The following is a 19,074-nucleotide window of genomic DNA, read 5'->3' as shown; positions in this document are numbered from 1 at the left end:
CAGTCCTCTTGCAGGATAGATAAAACATACACAAACCACTTCAACCCTATTTATTTGCTATTTACAAAATAGCAGATCTACAAGCTCACAACACGCTTGTAGATTTAATTTACTATTAAGAAATAGTACTTTTTCCACCACTGAATTTTGGTGAGGTGGCAGGTGCCATATTAGTGCAATTATACAAAACAAAGACAAAAAGGTGTCATTGGCTTCATATCCATTGAGCATTTCCATAACAAAGGAGATTTTCTGATCTTGGAAAAAGGCCAGATGGCAAAGAGATAGAAATACATTTGGAGCTGGAGTGTGCGACACACTTCACTTCAATTCACTTCAGCCATGTGAGCATACTGTAGTATTATTAAGCCAATAACATGTGTTTTTTTTTTTTTTTAAATCAACAAAAAAAGTCGTAAATAAAAAGAGTGATTTAGTGGCTCGGCATAGTAAAGAGGTTGTCACAGCATTGTTTGTGACAAGTCACTTGTCACACAAATACCAAAGTCCGAGACACTGTGCTGTTAGTCAAGAAATTAAAATCCTTTATATGGCAATCATTGACCAACGCATTGTACATTATACTTTCTTGATTACCCTTCTGGCATACATGTATGTCATTAGTCCCATTAGTTACGTTTTTGGAACAATTAAGACATACAGTATCATAATAGGACGTTTTTGTTGGAGAGTACAGTCATTAAAAAATTAAAGCATTTGCCAAACAATGACTGATGGTTAAGATGGCAATCATTCACATGCTGTCAATAATTATAATTATTGACAGTATGTCAATTATTATAATACTTATACAATCAATAAATTAAACATTATACGTTGGGTCGCACCTCAGCATAGTTCTTCACCAGCTGGGAAATACGACGCACCTTGATGTTAGCTGGTATCTGGTCATAGTCTGACCACAGGTACTCTGGAGACAGCACCTTGGTGGGCTTATTGTATAAGAAGTACCTGAATGAATGGACAGACAGACAGACAGACAGACAGACAGACAGACAGACAGACAGACAGACAGTTCATATGTTGACTTTTTTTTATGGTTTCTTATTTTACATGTTCCTTGTAATTATAATATACCGTTGCTGTCGGGCAGAAACCTCTTATCTTATTTACCTTTTGTGTTTTTTCATAAATGAACGTCCTACTTGATCATACTACAGCATCAAAAGTAGCAGATCTACAAGCTCAAAACGCGGCGCGAAGCGACGCGTTTTGAGCTTGTAGATCTGCTACTTTTGCTGTTTTTGAATTTTGAATCCCGAAAGGTCACAGCTTTGGACATATGAGGTTTCCACCCAACAAATTATAATATAAATGTTTAAAAAGACTTCCTTAAGTGCAACATAAGTTTACAACAACAATGATGATTACAATGATGACAGATAATAACCATCACATACAGTATCCAGCCTTGCCCTGGCTGAGAGGGAGCATAAGCTCGCACTCATTGGTCAGCTGCCGTATCCTCCTTATAGGGACGATACGCCAGCCGACCAACCGGTTCAAGCTGAAGTGCCGCCACTTGCTGAACTGGCCGTCAATTAGAGACATCAAGGAATGTAGCGTGTCAAACTAACATGGATGTCACTTGACCGCCAAACACAGCTGCTGTGACACTGGAATGTATTTGGATCTACACACCTTTTTAGACCCTCTAGAAAAATGCGATTATGCGATCACATAATTTAATGCATAATCAGCAACGCATAATCAGCAAAATAGTGCATAATTATGCAGGGGCAGAAATGTGCAAAAAAAACCTGCATATTTCATCGCAAAATCAAGGATTTTAGCCCACGTTTTTCTGGAAGGTCTATAAGCATCTTTGTAGTTTCTCAACATCGGGCCCGGGGACTACCAGGGGGTCCAAATGGATCCTCATGGGTCTGTAACGCTGAGAGAGTGTACATGGATCCAAATGGACCCTTTACATGTTCATTTGGAGCCATTTGTACACTCAGCGTTTGGGGATTTTTAAAGTGTAGATTAGTGGTCCTAGAAATAAAAATAAATTCATTAAATGTGGCTAAATGCATATCGTCTCTGTCGGGTGGAATATGTCCCAAAACTGTTACTTTTCAGGATTCAAATTCTAAAATGGCAAAAGTAGCAGATCTACAAGCTCGAAACGTGTCGCTTCGTGCTGCATTCCGAGCTTGTAGATCTGCTGCTTTTGAGTGACGCTGTAGTATGATCAAGTAGGGCGTTAAATTATGAAAAAACACAAGTGTCCTGGGCATGACGTTAAACTGCCCCGTTGTAACTGCCATCGTCAATGTACAGTAGGCTAGTAGGTGCAGTGTGGATGCATTTGCAACTTCTGTGAACTATGTAGCTTGTGTGTGTGTGTGTGTGTGTGTGTGTGTGTGTGTGTGTGTGTGTATAAACAGCTTTACTTGTTCAGATGGCTCTCTTCCTGCCACGCAGCTTCGATGTGGTTCTTGGTGTCCATCTCTGACTTCTCATGGCAGTACCTGAGGGGTTTTGACAAGTTGTGAGTAGGACATTAATCACGTTGAAGTTGAAATATGGAGATATACAAAGTTTCTGACAACGATATCCATATCACAGCGCTACAGTGTTAACCTCTTAAGCCTGAATTATACTTTGTCGTATCACAGTGTCACGTGGCAAAATATTACAAAAATAGCAGATATACAAGCTCATAGTGCGGCACAAACTGCTATTTTTGAAAAAAGAAATATATAGACACTTTTGAATATTTGTTATAATTCTTTTACATAAATCTTCTCCTCTGTTGGTCCCTGGCAGATGGGGGTCGATGGCCAAATACATTGGGGGTCTTTGACATGAAAAAGTTTGTGAACCACTGCATAGGGCCTAAGTGGTTACGGCAATCAAACATTCACATGGAGACCGGGAACACATAATTTAAAGAGACTGCCAATCCTGTTGTTGAGCTTAATTTATACTGTTAGTACAGTACGAACAGTGTTGCTTCACAAAAATGACTGATCTCCAAGCATGTTGCCTTGAAGATCAGTTTAGTTTTAGCAGGCCACACCGTCCTACTATGCAGTGGTTCCTAAACTTTTTAGCTTGAGACCCAAAAGATAAATTGATATCTTGATATCTACAAGCTCACAATGAAACACGTTGTGAGCTTGTAGATTTGCTATTTTCACTACTTTTAATTAAGTTTAATTAATTTATGTAATTTCTTTGGGGTTTTTTTATGTCTTGAAAATGTTTGAAATGTCTCTTTAGTTTCAGATAAAAAAAAAAAGAGTAGCCAATAATTTTGCCCGTAGGAGTACATGCAATGACCAATATCTCCTCCCGAACACAGGCCAATTGTGTTCGCATAGACGCCCGACAAAGCCGGTTGCATCACGGTGGATTCAAACCCACAACCTCCATTTTTTAAATTGTATTAATATAATAATACAATTCAATATTTACTCACGAACCATAGAATTGGGTCCGCGACCCAAACGTGGATCTACAGCCCAGTGTTTGGGAAACCCTGTACTACGCAGTATATAAACATTACATTATGAAGGAGACCGTAGAATATGATGAAAGCCATTTGTACCTGACCAGTTTGTACATGTCTTCAATGTAGCCTCCCCACACTGCAGCTGTGTAGTAGTAATCACCTTCACCAGCTGGGATGCAGGCCTGAGATTCTTTACGACGTTCATACGGAAAACCATCTCTGCCTGTGTTCTGATAACATATATATATAGAACAGAAAATATCACACATGCTTACTTGCATACATAGATGTATACATGCACATGCATGGATACATGCATACATCAAATAGGCCTAAAATCCTACTGCCAACACTTACTGTAAGTAAACAAAGCCTATATCTGGTAACTTGATCAAAGGCACCTTGGGAATCTATAAACATCAAATAAAATTCAAATGACATTTTAAATGAATGAACTACAAAGATGAAGTCTTCGCCTTTATCTGTTAGAAGAAGCAGGGAATGTATCGCTTTCAGGAGGGCATCAATAAAGCTGCATATTGACATTTCTCACGTTACAGTAGTTGGTGCCCATGAGATTAATTGAAGTGAGATCAACTATTCAACTTTTTCCAGCACTTAGCTCTCGATACACAGAGCACTGTGTATCGGGAACTAAGTGTTTTGTCCTCTCAATAGAACAATAGGATTCAGGTTCGCCCTATAACAACCTCATCATCAAACATAGATGTGAATCATAAGAATGTAAGAAAAAAGGTAAACCATGTAGTAGCCACGGTGCAGAGTAGCTGTCAGACGGCTCAGAGACTCTGCTCCAACGCGAGCATAGAAGACACTGTCCACATCCATCATGAACAGGTAGTCTGTCTCATTACGGATCTGAGAGAACAGAGAAAATCTCACAGCAAATTCTTATATAGATACGAAAAAAATGTATGTATGTTTTTTCGTATGATATGTACGAATCAAATGTGGACCATGTTGTGGAGTCAACCCAGCAGTATTTTGACATGAACCTACATAATCTAAAACCAAACCAAAACCCTTTTAGCCTTACCCCATCCAAAGTAACCAGACCTAACTCTAATAACGAATCACAGCAAACTGTGCTAAAGTAATCATCATATATAACCTGAGCCTATGATTTCGAACTGCTACCACCCCTTACAATGACTACACCTGATGCAGTACCTTATTGAAGGAACAAGCTATTATACATTTGATAGCTTCCTTAGTGAATTCTTGTAGAGTGGGTGTTTTTTTTAGAGATAGGTAATGTGGTCATCCCCACGTCTCCAGTGTAGATCTCTCAGTCATTTAATGACACTATAATTGAGTACAAAAGGACCCCATTTGAAACAAGCCATTAGGCTTTCATGGGCTTTTTAATCCTATTTAGTTTACCTTGTATTTAAACTTTTTTCTGCAAACTTCAAAATAAAGTATAATATCAATCAATCAAATAGTACAGTAGCTCAGGCTGTTAGCTGCTCAATGTTACAAACAGCCTGCCTACCTGACTCACTGTGTTTTAATAACTGACTGAAAAAGGGTCATCATTACCCTGTCTGGCATCACGTGTTGTTTCATTTATAAATTATATTTCACTTGTAAAGTGTTCTAGAGACGCTGTTTTGCATCTGTATGCTGTAGTCATTGCACAAAAACCTGTTGGTCTAGAATCTGGCCTGGGTCATTCTGAAGGAGTCATTTTTGGCTTGCCAATGGCTTATAAATTACACTGTTTCAAGATTCAAGAACACCTATTAACAATGTAGATAGGGTGTTTTAAAAAAAAGAGAGATTGGTAATATGCACACTAAATCTGTTCTCCGAAAATAGCTGACCTACAAGCGCACTGCCTGTAGATCGGCTATTTTCGGAGGAGAAAGTCACTATTTCCAAGCTGTTTATGTACCCTCCGACCCCAACAACGGCCGCCGCTACCAAGTGACACATATGTTGATGCCCCCTTTAGGATTTTTTGGTACTCCCTATCGGTCTGCTAGATCTATCCACGACACCGCGCACGATGGAGCATAAGTTAGGCATACAGTAGTACCCCCGTACAAGATTTGGGTTGTTAAAAAGTTTCAGAAATATTCCAATGTATATAGGCTTAAAGTGGTTAAACTGATTGTGATGCTATTTTAAATAATTTAGCTGGGGATCCCCGGACCCCACTTTGAGAACCACTGCTCCACACCATCCCTCATGCGAAGCCCCACAGTACCTGTTGATCAATGTAGAAGGTGGCCCACTTCATTTTGGACAGGACCACTTCCTGCCAACGGTTTGCACCCGGGATCTTGATGGTTGTAATCTTCCTGTGAGCTGCTAGCTCTATCTAACAGGTTGAGGAAACTTAAATAAATTAAAATATAATCGACTGATCTGCATTGAATGTAAATGGAAGCCGTCCTTCCTGGAAATTAACAATCAATGCAATATCTGAACATCACAATGCTGATGGCCTTTTCTATTTTTATTTTACACATATTTATTTTATTTTGCCATTTACTCCCCTCCATCTCCTTTATCTTTCTCCACATTTAGATTGTTACTCTTGCAATAGTACTTTTTATTTTTTCAAAATAACCATTTCAACTGTGCATGTTACATCTTTGTTTTAGGACTGTAAAGCACTATGAGCACGATCAGCATGTTAAGCGTTATAACTTATATAAGTAAATATTGTAATATTATTATTATAATAATCAAATGCCCACCTTTGGAACCTCGTCCTCGTGGTCTGTTAACACGTAGTAGGTGACATGAAAGCCGACAAAGAAGTATGTCTCTGCTGTTTCTAGGAAACGCTTCAGGAAGCGTGTGTACCTGGGAGGATGCAATAGATAAATACATTAAACTCCATCAGACCCACGACCCTAGGATTAATATTTGTAAAGTAATTAGCATGGATATGATTTGCTCATCTTTATAGTACTCAATTTCTCATGGAATGTGAGACTACACGTTTACAAGTCTCTCTTCTACAGCATGCTATCAACTGTAAATACAGCAGAAACTGCTTTAAAATAAATAAGTATGAAATGATGATGTCATTTTGTCTTGAATAACCTGGGGAAAACAATGCATTGTTCCATTAATAGGCAATAGTGCAGAATAGATGCAATTTGTTACAGCGGAGCTTAACCACTTGACAAAACTTGGCAAACTTTTAGTGAACATTTGGTGAAAACAGCCAATCTGCATATGTGTGTGTGTGTGTGTGTGTGTGTGTGTGTGTGTGTGTGTGTGTGTGTGTGTGTGTGTATGTATACCCACTTGCCAACTGCAAGCACAAGAATTGCAACTCTGGGCTCCATTCTCTTGTAGATGGCGTCTATGACCAGGGGATCAAAAGTTCCTTCCCAAACCAGAGGAGCATTCCAGGGTGTGACTGCACTCACATCATTTCTCCTGTTAACAATCAGAATTATTTTGAAGAATTATGTTTCTCAGTGAGGTTGGTGCATTACACTGAATAAATATTTTAAACATTATGCACTCATATAGATAACTGGGTTTAAATCCAATCACATTGATGTGAGTGGATCTGAGTTGTTGTTCAATATGTCTACTTTGAAGCTCATTGAAACCTTTTTTTCTGTGAACAATTGTTATTTTCAACCCTCGGCCTCCCCCATTCATTTCATTTCACCTGACAGTGATGGGTTTCACTGGGGTTTACTATAGAGGTTCGCCCCCAAGGCCAAGATCCCCCCCCTGCTAAACAGACGGCCCAATACAGCCAGTAGGAGTCATATGTGTCTCCAGTTCAAACCTATTGCAGAGCCAATCAAACAAAGCTATGGCCAACTGAACCTGAACAGTATGCCAAATTCATGAAACCCAGTGCTACAGTTATTGTGTTCACCAGGTCATCAAGGTGCCCAGTTTATGTAAAACAGAAAAGAAGAGGAGAAATGCACAAAAGATAAAGGTATGCAGCCTTGCATCTATGTCATTTGTTTATGAAGGCCTGCATGCAATTAATAGGCTAGTATAACACTTACTGTACATTTGTTAGCCTATTGCTACAGTATGTTGCTTGCTATTACACATTAGGTGGGGGGAGAGAGAGAGAGAGCATAATATCTTTTCTATTCTATAACATTGAATTTGTGGGTCTGACTTAGCCTGGTAAACCATCGCCTTTCCAGAAATCTCATTTGCATTCAAATGCAAATGAGATTTCCGAAAGGGGGATGGTTTACCAGGCTAGGTCTGTCTTGTCTGTCTGGATTTTTCAAATACTTAATAAGAAGAAAAAATACTTTCCCTGTGTCCCTCTTCAGCCATGAGACGGTTAAAAGAGAAGAGTTAATGACTTCCACCCTGGTGTCCCTATTTTAGGCAAGCCATTATGTGAACATTTCCAACACTTTCTGAAATTCACCCCAAAATTATGAACATTTTCTGAAATGTTTAATAATTTTCAAATATAACCACTCTACAAGCATGTAGAGGCTATAATATTTGAATAGAGCTCAGGTTTTTAATAATGTCTTCACTCTATTGTTGAAACATACCGGTTCTTCTGTGTAACTTACCCTATTAATGCTCTCGGCTGTGGGTATTTAAGTCTGAAAGAAAATAAGAACCATATTAGGCTTAGATACAGACAGACACGTAAAGGAAACACAGAATGCGTTTAGGAACTAAGGTGAGAGTTGAATGGCGTCTCACCCCTCAGGCATCAGGAGGTCACAAACATGCCATGGTTCCTTGGGGGATTCCTTGGGGGGTGTCGAGGGGGTTTCCTTTGGGGGCGTCTTGGGGGTTTCCTCGGGGAGTTCCTTGGACTGGTTTGTTACTTTCTCTACTGTCTGTCTGTTTTCTTTGCAAAAGCTTGAGCGGGGAGACAGGTTATAAATCATACAGATCTTCTGCCAAACGTTTGATTTTAAAAAGTAATTTTTTAAAAGCCGGTATGTTTCACTTTCATGTTGATCACATGATTATTCATATTCTCTGTGTGAATTTGACCCAGACGACACTGAAATATGTGTAAAAAGCCAGACAAAAACTTGAAATCAGATCTCATCTCACCTTGTTATGGCCTGGGGGCCATACACAGTAGACCACACATAGATGAACCTAAACACACAGAGCACTTTGTTACGCACACTGCATGACAAGTGTGTGTGTGTGTGTGTGTGTGTGTGTGTGTGTGTGTGTGTGTGTGTGTGTGTGTGTGTGTGTGTGTGTGTGTGTGTGTGTGTGTGTGTGTGTGTGTGTGTGTGTGTGTGTGTGTGTGTGTGTGTGTGTGTGTGTGTGTGTGTGTGTGTGTGTGTTATTTAACAGAATAAATAAGTGAATAAAAACATTTATACCAAATATATATATACTGTATACTGTATATTAAGAACATATTTTTGCGCTGTTGGCCTAGAAGAGAACAGGATTAAACACTTCTAATCATATCAATTCAAGTAGACATTATTGCTTGAACCATTGAGATGCAACGTGTCAGTGGTTTGCAGAAAAGTACAATGGCAATGTTTCTTCTCTGGCTATTGGGTTACCCCTCAATAACTAAGATTGCATATGCATTGAACGGTGAAAGTTTTCACATCTGTTTTCTCACTGAATAAAAATAGTTGATGAAATAGAAAATCTTACCTTGTTAAGACAGCAGCAGTAACTAAGGCGATGAGGATGTACCCATGGCTCTTACAAGTCTTCAATAGCATATTGTCACTTCACACATCAGCCACTTACGGCTGTGAGGTTACAATAGAGAGATCTAGGTCACAAAGGTAAAGAATTGCAGACTGAAATAAATACTGAAAAATCGAACCTACGTTAAATTGGTGTTAAATTGAAGCTCCGTGCTAACAGCAGATTGCTACCTGAAATAATAAACAGATTCACGCAGTCAGCAGCTGACTCCGGAAGGCAACGAGAAGCACATCAAGACAGAGAGATGGGAGGGGGGCAGGTCATACATACACATGATACTATTTTCATAAAACTACAGTTGGAACAGGTTCAACTGGTCCCACCAATGGTTGTATTTGGAACCACCCACCCGCGTCCAGCTTTGTGTGCACATCATCACCTTCAGACAGCATTCAGAGAAAAATCCTGAGCGTTCATTGAACTCTGACACCTACACAAAGGGCCCATTTTTACACTGTTAAACTCACACCGACAGGGACCTTATCATGTTGTAAGCAATGCAAGAGAATAGTCTCATCTCATCAAAACGTTTCTTATAATATTATCAAATTAGATTGGATCGTCATTTGGGGTATTTCAGGAAAAAATCATTTGGGGTATTTCAGGAAAAAATAATGATATTCTGATATTTTTTTAACCTCATTTGGTGATCCAGTACTACAGTAAATATAAAATGTAAATGTTGTTCATGTGGGTTTTTCTTTTTTCAAAACTCTGAGGTAAATATTAGGATTGTTTTAATGACAGAAATCAGCATTAAGTTGATCCCAATAGAAGGTTTGGTATGTATCATTCACATACCAAATCATCATCATCCCAACCTTAGTTACATTACTCTATACTATAGAGTAATGTAACTAAGGTTGGGATGATGAGGGGATAGACATACATCTTAAATATAGGTTGTAATATATAATGTTTATATTTTATGAAATCATTAAATCTAATGGACAATACGGTACAACTTTCTGAATAACCAATACAATATAATTATGTAAGGTAATCTAATTTACATAAAATACAAGCTACAAACTGGGTAATACTCAAAACAGGTCTGAAAATGCTGTTGCATGCACTACAAAAGCTGGTCTGGTCAGACAAGCTGATAAAACATTCCACATATCCGACCAATAAGTATTCTAGTCCCAGACCAGCGTCAAGGCTCCATTTCTAATAACATTATTTGTCCAACAGATGGTACTAGAGCTCCATTCAAAGAATGAAAAACCGGATTCTGTCATCTTTATCTTGTAGGCACACTGGTATGTAGAAGCCCTCAGTCCCTCCTTCCTCTCATGCTGCGTTCACACTGGCAGATGATCTATTTATCTATATATCTATATCTATATCTATATGTTTGTGTATAAGAGCAGAGGCAACAGAAAAAGCACAAAATGGTTAATTACATAAACACTGAGCAAATGGATACAGTATACACAGGGTTCCTTAATATAAATAAAACAGAGGAGGGGACATTTTCCTATCCAATTAAGCCCTGCATACTTCATTACAATAAATAGTGAAACAATTAGTGATCTGCTAAATGTGGGATCCCAGGGTTAATGTGGCTAACATTGAAGTCAAAATGAAACTGCCAAAAATGCAAAACTATAATAAATTGCAAGAGACCAGAGGATGAGGAAACTTACTCTGGGCACAGGCCAGCATGAGCCAGCAAGAAGAGAAGGGGGTGACGCATGAATGGCCCATGCTCCCATGAACCTTTTGAGTGACTGTACAGCGAGACCTGCAACCGCAGATGAGGGAGTCAGGGACTACAAGAAACAATACATATCTCAAAGTACAAAGCAAGTTTATTAAAGAAAAGGGCACCCCCCTCCCTCGGCTGATAAGGGCCGTGGATTGAGGCAAGGGTTCCCAAACTTTTCACCCCGCGACCCCCCGAAATAATCATATTTGAACTGACAAGCACTTTGGAATTGTAGGCATTGCATTTAGTTTGACTCGGTTCCACAGATAAATATTGTGAGAATAGCCGATCTACAAGCTCACAACGCCTCGCACTGTGAGTATGTAGGAATGGTCAACAATGCCAAGATACAGTTTGACTTTCTTAACACATGATGATGTAGCGGTTGCAGAAAGGGGAACCAATACCTTTCTTATAGTTCTGAAGAAGTGGCCTCCCCGCAAGTGATATAGAAGTGGTACAGGGTGCAAGGGCACAGGAGGAAAGGGGTAATTTTGCACGACAGAAAGATCTTGTCAGAACTCCCTCCCCCCATCCCTCTGACGGCCCGCCTCAAACTCACAACGAGTTGCATTGCGATGCTTTGTGATCTTGTAGATCGGCTATTTTCGGCAGAGATATGGTGTACAGGAACAAAGGGAGGGGGACCTTCATTGCCCGGGAATCCGGTCAATGAAGTATATAGAGTTTAAGTGGCTAATGTTGGAATGTTCCTCAGTCCATCTTGGCATTCTTATCTTTGCGTCGCTGTCTGGCCTCAGATACCATTTTGAGCAGTGACAGCAGAACGGGCACGCAAAACAACAGGACCAGCTGTATGTAGATGGCAAACCTCTGCTCATCGGGGAAGTGGAGGAGATTGAAGACTGAGGGGTCAAAGAAAGCTCTCTCTGAAGCCAGGACTGCTGCATTACTGTACTGCAGAGCGGAGCCCAGCTTCCCGGCCTCCAGCTCAGCCACAGCCAGCTGCAGTGCAGTGACACTGCTTGACAGCTGCTGGCCAATGTCCTCATCGATGACAATATCACCGATCTGCTCAAGCAGCTGTGCCAGGGAGGAGAGCGTGGTAGCTGCCGTGGCGATATTCTCCACGGTACGACTCCACATCAGGCGGTCAAGCTCCCAGTCGGCCAATCCTGGGTTGCCACACGGCGCCACCAGGAAGCCGGGGGGACGTTCCGGGGACCGCACGCCCAACATGAGCCGAAGTTGTGCCAGGAATACTCCCATGACTTTAGCCATGTTGACGTTAATGTTGACAGGAAATTCAGTGTGTGGCCCATAGTGATCCTTGACGTTATAAACCATGATACCACCCCAGCGCGCAGAGTGAAATGCATTGGACACTACGCCCTGCTTCCCGCGGCTGTGGATGTAAAGCGGAGAGTGGCTGGCATCGGGGACGTACAGCACAAAGTTCAACACCGGGTTGGAAGACACAGCGTTTGAACCTAGCCTGGCTTCTACGGGGTCGATGACGTGGGCCAGGCTGTCGGCGTTGAGTGTGTAGGCGTTGAGGCCGCTGTCGAAGATGGAGTCTACACCCAGCGTAACGTAGTACAAGATCTGAGAGTCGACGCTGAAGTTGGCCACAGGGACCAGTTTTGTAAGCAAAGGCTGGACGTAGCTCCGCACAGCGCTCTCTATGTCCCATTGTAGGGTGTACGACTTTGGGTCTGGGTTCAACAGGCTGAAGGTGATGTCATATCCTGGGCTGGATTGAAAGGCTTTCGGCACAAAAGCCTTCCAATCCAGCTCGGGTTCCGGACTGCTCTCCCTGTTGCCGGGGCGGAGACGGACTCTGTCACTAAGCGCAGCGGTGATGTCGGCGTGGCTGATCGACATCACTTGCAGCACCCGCTTGACCTGCCGCTCCAGGAGAGAGAGGAACTGTGTCAGCGTCTTGCTCGCTCTCATCTCCGCAACGATACGAAGCACGGCTGTCCGCCGCTGACCGACGTACACCTCCACATCCTCAGGCAGCACGGACGATGATTCTGGAACGACATACACAACGACGGAACCACATCGTCTCTCGCCGAGGATGTGTAGAGAGAGATCCGCCTCTGCTGCAGTGGGCCGATTCAAAGAATCTTCCTCCGCGATCGTAGCCATGCGGGACGTCGTCTCATATCTGTACTTTAAATGTGTGTCCTCATCTGCCGCGTGCTCCTCATGTTGCGTCTGCTTCAACGGAAGCTTGCTCTGCTGTTCTGGGGTCAGGGTTCCACGCGCGAACACTACCTCCACATCTACTCTGAGCCGCAGCTGAAGGTTGGACAGCTCCTTCATCTGACTGACAGGTAGCCACGCACGGTGCGTTCCGGTGGTCCACCACCACAGAGGGACCCCGACCACGATGACCACCGCTGCCATGGTCAGAGCAGCCAGCTGGCCTCGCTTGCGTTCCATTTCTGTGGTTGCCATTTGATTTAGTTTGCATATATTTCCAATGCACAGATTATAGTTTTTTGATATTATACTGTTTAGACTGATGCTAGGTTCTTGGTTTAACTATGATCCTAGATTACTGAGGCACTACACTGTCTCTATGCATTTGATGTATGTGTTCACCTTGTTTAAAGTATAAAGAGCGTCTGCAAAATGCCTAAAATGTAAATTGTAAATTTCACATGGTGATTTTGTGCACACTGTCAATAGGCCGCATAAGCACCCCCACTGCTGCTGTTCACAGACACATTTATATATATTTGAAATATTTGACTTTACTTTTTATAACCAAATTTGCAGTCATTACGTCATAGCTATGTCATAGATGACTGACATCACAGGCTGGCTACATCCAAGATCCACACTAGTTCCACGCCATTCCGATGTTGATCAGTTTAAGTTATTCACTGTATCTTAGTGGTCAATTTGGTAATTTGTAATCTGGTATTATCAACTTTTTCCGCCCCCTCCATTGGCTCCTGGTTGCTCCTGCACCGAGTAAAAAACACTGATGTTGGCCTTCAAGGCCTGATCCAACCCTACAACCCCTCCCGCTCGCTCAAATCAGCTTCCATAAAATACCCTGGACAACGCTCCACATGTCCTAGACTCTTCTCCCTTCCCTAAAACACCCTGGACAACGCTCCACATGTCCTAGACTCTTCTCCCTCCCCTAAAACACCCTGGACAACGCTCCACATGTCCTAGACTCTTCTCCCTTCCCTAAAACACCCTGGACAACGCTCCACACGTCCTAGACTCTTCTCCCTTCCCTAAAACACCCTGAACAACGCTCCACATGTCCTAGACTCTTCTCCCTCCCCTAAAACACCCTGGACAATACTCCACACGTCCTAGACTCTTCTCCCTTCCCTAAAACACCCTGGACAATACTCCACACGTCCTAGACGCTTCTCCCTTCCCTAAAACAATCTGGACAATGCTCCACACGTTATACTCTTCTCCCTTCCCCAAAACCCCCTAACAATGCTCCACGTGCTCTAGACTATTCCCCCTTCCCTAAAACACCCTGGACAACACCAACACAGAAGCAAAAAAAGAAAGAAACCAAAAAAAGCTGAAAGCAGCTTCTTACTGGCTGCAATAGAGGGTGATGACAAAATCAGTCCAATACATTAAATCTCCCCAGCTGTAAATGTAATTGGCTCTCAAAGTCTTGTGTTGCTTATAAGCTAAATTGTTAACATACACAGTCTTACTGAATGCTCTCAATTACTGTATGTGTGGATAAATGTATTCTAGGCCTATTATTATTGTGTACAAGGCTGGGAGGGAATCACAGTGTATCCTCAGGGGGGAAAGTAGACTACACCACTGCTATGGAGATATACCTTGGTCTTGTATTCACATGTTTTTGTTACTTTACTTTTCCTACAACACAGATGTTAACAATGTTACTTAGCAGGTCGCTTAGACGGATGCTAGGTTCATTGTTTACCTGGTATCCTAGTTTCTTTGAGGCATTACTCTCTCTTTGATGATTTAATTGATTGAATATTTTATTAAAGGAGGCCAGCGATCCACATCTCTGCACTCTACTCATGTGACTATTACCATTGTTTATTGACTAGAGTTCATGCTTACTCTGGATATTCTGAACTCATGGATAAGAGAATCTGACAAATGCCTACATTGTAATTCATGTGCAGCAATATAGTTGTTGTGTCTGCAGCTCTTGTTTTGTGGTTACACACAGCTGCAGTGTTTAGTTTCCGTTTCCTGTTCTCTGCTGTCTCTCTCCACAGCTACCCTTCCCCTCCTTACAGCGTCATCACACCAGTGTCATCCAGTGGTAAGTAACTAAGTACATTTACTCAAGTACTGTACTTAAGTACAATTTTGAGGTACTTTTACTTTACTGGAGTATTTCCAATTGTCTATGCTTTTACTTCTACTCCACTGCATCTCAGAGGCAAATATTGTACTTTTACTCCACTACAATTATTTGAAAACTTTATTTACTAGTTACTTTGCAGATATAAAGTATTACATTATAAACATAAATTAACCACTTTAGCCCTATTGTATACATTTGAAAATAACAGATCTACAAGCTCACAACGCGTCGCATCGCGACGCGTTGTGAGCTTGTAGATCTGCTATTTTAAAACATTTTGGTACTTTTACTTTTGGTACTTTAAGTACATTTTGATACCAATACCGTACTTTTACTCGACTTCTACTTGTAACAGAGTACTTCTACATTGCATTATTGATACTTTAACTTAAGTAAAACATTTGAGTACTTTTTCCACCATCGGTGTCATCTCACCTCATCAGTACATCTGAAGATACTGTACTGTAAATGCCATTTACTGTACTAAACGTTATTTACATATCGTCTTTGTTGGGTGGAAACCTTGTATGTCCAAAACTGTTACTTTTCAGGTAATGGTAAAAAATAACCTGTGTTCCAATGGATCCAAATGTAGTTATTATTTAGTCACAAGCTTTTGTTAATACGTTTTTTTATAAAACCCACAGGTGCACTTAACCATTTTCATTTTCACAATCACTTTCAAAATACATTTAAAAAATGGCAAAAAATAGCCAATGTACAAGCTCACAACGCATCATAGTGATGTTTTGTCAGCTTGTATATCGGCTATTTGTACGACAAAGTAGGGCAATAATTTACAAAGACAGGCCTATATGGCAGGGCCATACTGTACCTTGGCTTTAGAAAAAAAATGATAAAAAGAAAAGCAAAAGTTATAAAATAAATATTTTAAAAAATCATGAATAGTAGCCTAATGCAGGTGTAAGACCATTGTTTTTGTATTGTGTTATAGGTAAAATGCATAGTTTTCTATGCATTTCATGGGTTTTTGGGGGGTTTAACTTTTCTAGTTAAGTGTGCCTGCCTGCCATGCAAAGACGAAACACTTATTGTAATCCGCCATACTTAATAATAATAATAATAATATTTATTCTTCCCGCAAAACTTCATCCGACTAAACTTTTTTTTATTTGACCCCATCAAAATCGACCACCCAAAACAGTTAGGAGTATGTTTCATGCCATTTGGAGTCGATTGGTGGTACTTTGTAGTGACACTATTTTGGGTCCATAACATTTCACTAAGCTAGGGGGGAAAAAAAGTTATTTTTTTTACCCCCGTCCCACTCTATTTGGAGGACGCTGAATCAAATGAGCTAGGTCTCGACTTTGTACGATTTTGGGATAGTGGTTAAAACAATACATTCATTTATTTGACTCTACCTCTCGAACACAAGGTTGCTCAGACTTAGCGAACTGCAGGCACACTTAAAATTTCTAAGAAACTTTGTTTCTATTCTTGGTGGTCTGTGTGTGTGTGTGTGTGTGTGTGTGTGTGTGTGTGTGTGTGTGTGTGTGTGTGTGTGTGTGTGTGTGTGTGTGTGTGTGTGTGTGTGTGTGTGTGTGTGTGTGTGTGTGTGTGTGTGTGTGTGTGTGTGTGTGTGTGTGTGGTTCATGTGGGGTTTGATGTGTTTTGATGTGTCTCTCTATCAGTTTCACTGCACTTCCTTATTGCTAGAGCATTGTATAAACAGCCACAGACCGGCATAGTCACGTTTTGTTCACTCAGCACATTTGATTTATATAATGTAAACGTTTATTTTGATACAACCAATCAAGGCATGGGAGGGATACATGCAAGATAGTTACTATTTGTAGTCAATAGTTAGCTTCTAAGATGGCTACAGATATCTATGCCATGCCAGACTTGAAAAAGAAGGTAAAAAAGAGAGATAGAGACAGAAGACAGAAAAGGGACACTGGGGACAGTGGACAGTCAGAGGAGGTGAGAGGACAGGAGGAGGAGACACTGGTGGACATCTATGGGAACGTGGACCATTTCAGAAGCAGTGAGGACGTCTCTGGACCACAGGAGGATACCGCAGGAAGTCAGACTCTGGGTGAGCAGGACAGGGCCGTCATTTGGCCTTCCAGGGGATGGCAACTACCACCACCCCTAGCTTTAATATTTAACCTAAAAAATACAGGACTTTTATTCATGTTTCCTCCACCTTCTTTTTGCTGATTAAGCTGATTTTAGATCAACAATTATACACTTTTTTACGTTTTATTTCTGCAAACCTACATTCATTAATCACTTTAAAACTGGCCTCCCTATTTTTGGCATGGCATTGCAGATTAACATTTTTTAAAGAAAATAAAGTCCTTTTTCATAAATAACAGATCTACAAGCTCACAATGCCTCGTTGTGAGCAATCTGTTGCTATTTTTGCATTGGTAAACGATAATGTGGGTGACAAAAATACGTCATGTCACGCACAACACAAGTTGCCAATGGTTGGAATCGATGTTGGTAGGGAAAACCCAACCAATGACAGGATCAGCCTTGCACAATGTCAAAGTCACAAACAATGACAGGCGAAAGCAGTCCTTCCAACTATGGCTAAATAAACCCTGTTTAATGCTGGGCAAAAAAAATAGGGACTGACACCTTCAGCGATGGTTTGCTGAGTACTGCAGCCTTTACCGTCATAACAACTCAAACAATACAAACGGCGTGTGTTGACAGCCCGTTGTCATGACAGAGACAGATACGTCGTAAGTAATGAACAATGAAAACTTAAAAAACATAACCAGACTGTCTTTACCACCTCAAGTGAATTAACGTATTACTTTGGAAAAGCCCATCACTTGCTGCCTGTTGTTGCTGTTGACTGCATTAGTTTATATTTGTCCCAATCACTCATTTTTAATTGATCGGAATCAGGGGAGAAAGATCAGATTCGTTTTTCTTAGATCATTATGTGATGTGTTTAGCTGCACGTCCGTTTTCCACGCATCTGTGAGGTCTGAGTCTGACTCATACTTCTCTCATAACTGGGGAATTATGTGAAAAATCATTACGCGGTGGATACAAGCATGACATTTGGCACTCATGTCCCTTGGGTGATCCCAAGTCATCCTAGAAAGGGTGCCCAACAACTCTTAAATAGACCCCTTAACAGACGACGTCACACTGATAAGAACCAGTATGCGTGCAGCAAGTATGCGTGCAATGAAATCCATTTTGTCAGGTCTTGCTAGGACGCGCCTCACCAGCCAACACACAAGAGGGGGTTGGGGTGTGCTGAAACCAGCGCACCCCAAAACAACGGGTTGAGAATTGATTTTGTGAAACAATCACCTGTGCGTCCAGTCTCAATGTTGGTAAACAAATAATTGGTCTATAGTAAGTGAGTTATTAACAAAATTCTAAATGGTCACCTACGCTATTGGCAATTTACTCAAAAGCAATTTGGCACAAATGTCCTTTGGGTGTTCTTAACACATAGAAGGGGAGCCCAAAAAGTCTCAGCGGTTGATTCAACAGACACTCATCTCCCTGGAGAAAAGTCTGGTAACAACCTTTGTTTATGTTTGTTTATTAAAGGATCCCCATTAGAGTCACATGAATGAGCCTCTAGTCTTCCTGGGGTCCTGAACAAAGCAAATACAATACAAATGTATAACTAAAAATACAAATAATATAAAAAAACAAAACAAAACAAAAAACAATGAAAATAAAAATGAATACAAAAAGACAAATTAACATTTTAAAATCAAATCCAACAATCCAGTCAAATTAAACAAATAACAGTTACAAGTTACTTGCAAGGTATCTCTTGATGTGTTTTTTTTTAAGTAACTTTGTTATGGATTGTACATAAGATGTTTTTGGATGTTTTTGGCATTCCAGAGTTCTATTGACCTATATACCAGTGAG

The 19,074-nt window shown here is 40.9% G+C and overlaps 3 protein-coding genes across 10 annotated transcripts in view; 1 reads left to right on the top strand and 2 right to left on the bottom strand.

Moving 5' to 3' along the window:
* Positions 1–31: 31 nt before the first annotated feature.
* LOC311050916 (globoside alpha-1,3-N-acetylgalactosaminyltransferase 1-like) lies at positions 32–9,329 on the bottom strand. Of its 2 annotated transcripts, none has more exons than XM_084065146.1 (11): positions 9,110–9,329; positions 8,537–8,584; positions 8,174–8,335; positions 8,038–8,070; positions 6,770–6,904; positions 6,211–6,319; positions 5,715–5,828; positions 4,244–4,360; positions 3,578–3,711; positions 2,418–2,495; positions 32–972 (listed from the first exon to the last, which is right to left on the bottom strand). In XM_084065146.1, exons 1-11 carry the CDS (start codon positions 9,178–9,180, stop codon positions 831–833), a joined length of 1,143 nt encoding a protein of 380 aa, XP_083921272.1. In that variant the 5' UTR covers positions 9,181–9,329; the 3' UTR covers positions 32–830. The 2 variants fall into 2 exon arrangements, with proteins under 2 accessions (XP_083921272.1, XP_083921273.1); XM_084065147.1 differs by having other exon boundaries at positions 8,174–8,338; positions 8,543–8,584.
* Positions 9,330–11,594: 2,265 nt separating this feature from the next.
* LOC311050868 (GPI transamidase component PIG-S-like) lies at positions 11,595–13,307 on the bottom strand (the record flags this gene model as incomplete). The annotated part of the gene is made up of 1 exon (XM_084065058.1): positions 11,595–13,307. One exon carries the CDS (start codon positions 13,305–13,307, stop codon positions 11,595–11,597), a length of 1,713 nt encoding a protein of 570 aa, XP_083921184.1.
* Positions 13,308–16,888: 3,581 nt separating this feature from the next.
* The window catches only part of LOC311050886 (uncharacterized protein), an 83,645-nt gene continuing 81,459 nt past the window's right edge, over positions 16,889–19,074 (top strand). For all 7 annotated transcript variants that reach the window (XR_014601329.1, XR_014601330.1, XM_084065100.1 and 4 more), the window contains exon 1: positions 16,889–17,251. Coding sequence is in view for 5 of the 7 variants with exons in the window: in XM_084065100.1 (XP_083921226.1) it covers positions 17,029–17,251 (223 nt within the window). In the remaining 2 variants the exon portion in view is untranslated. The remainder of the gene's footprint in view (positions 17,252–19,074) is intronic.

This window comes from Gymnoscopelus microlampas (genome assembly GCF_963454915.1).
Source record: "Gymnoscopelus microlampas genome assembly, chromosome: 1".
Taxonomy (NCBI): Eukaryota; Metazoa; Chordata; class Actinopteri; order Myctophiformes; family Myctophidae; genus Gymnoscopelus; species Gymnoscopelus microlampas.
This window is presented reverse-complemented; position numbering and strand designations above follow the sequence as displayed.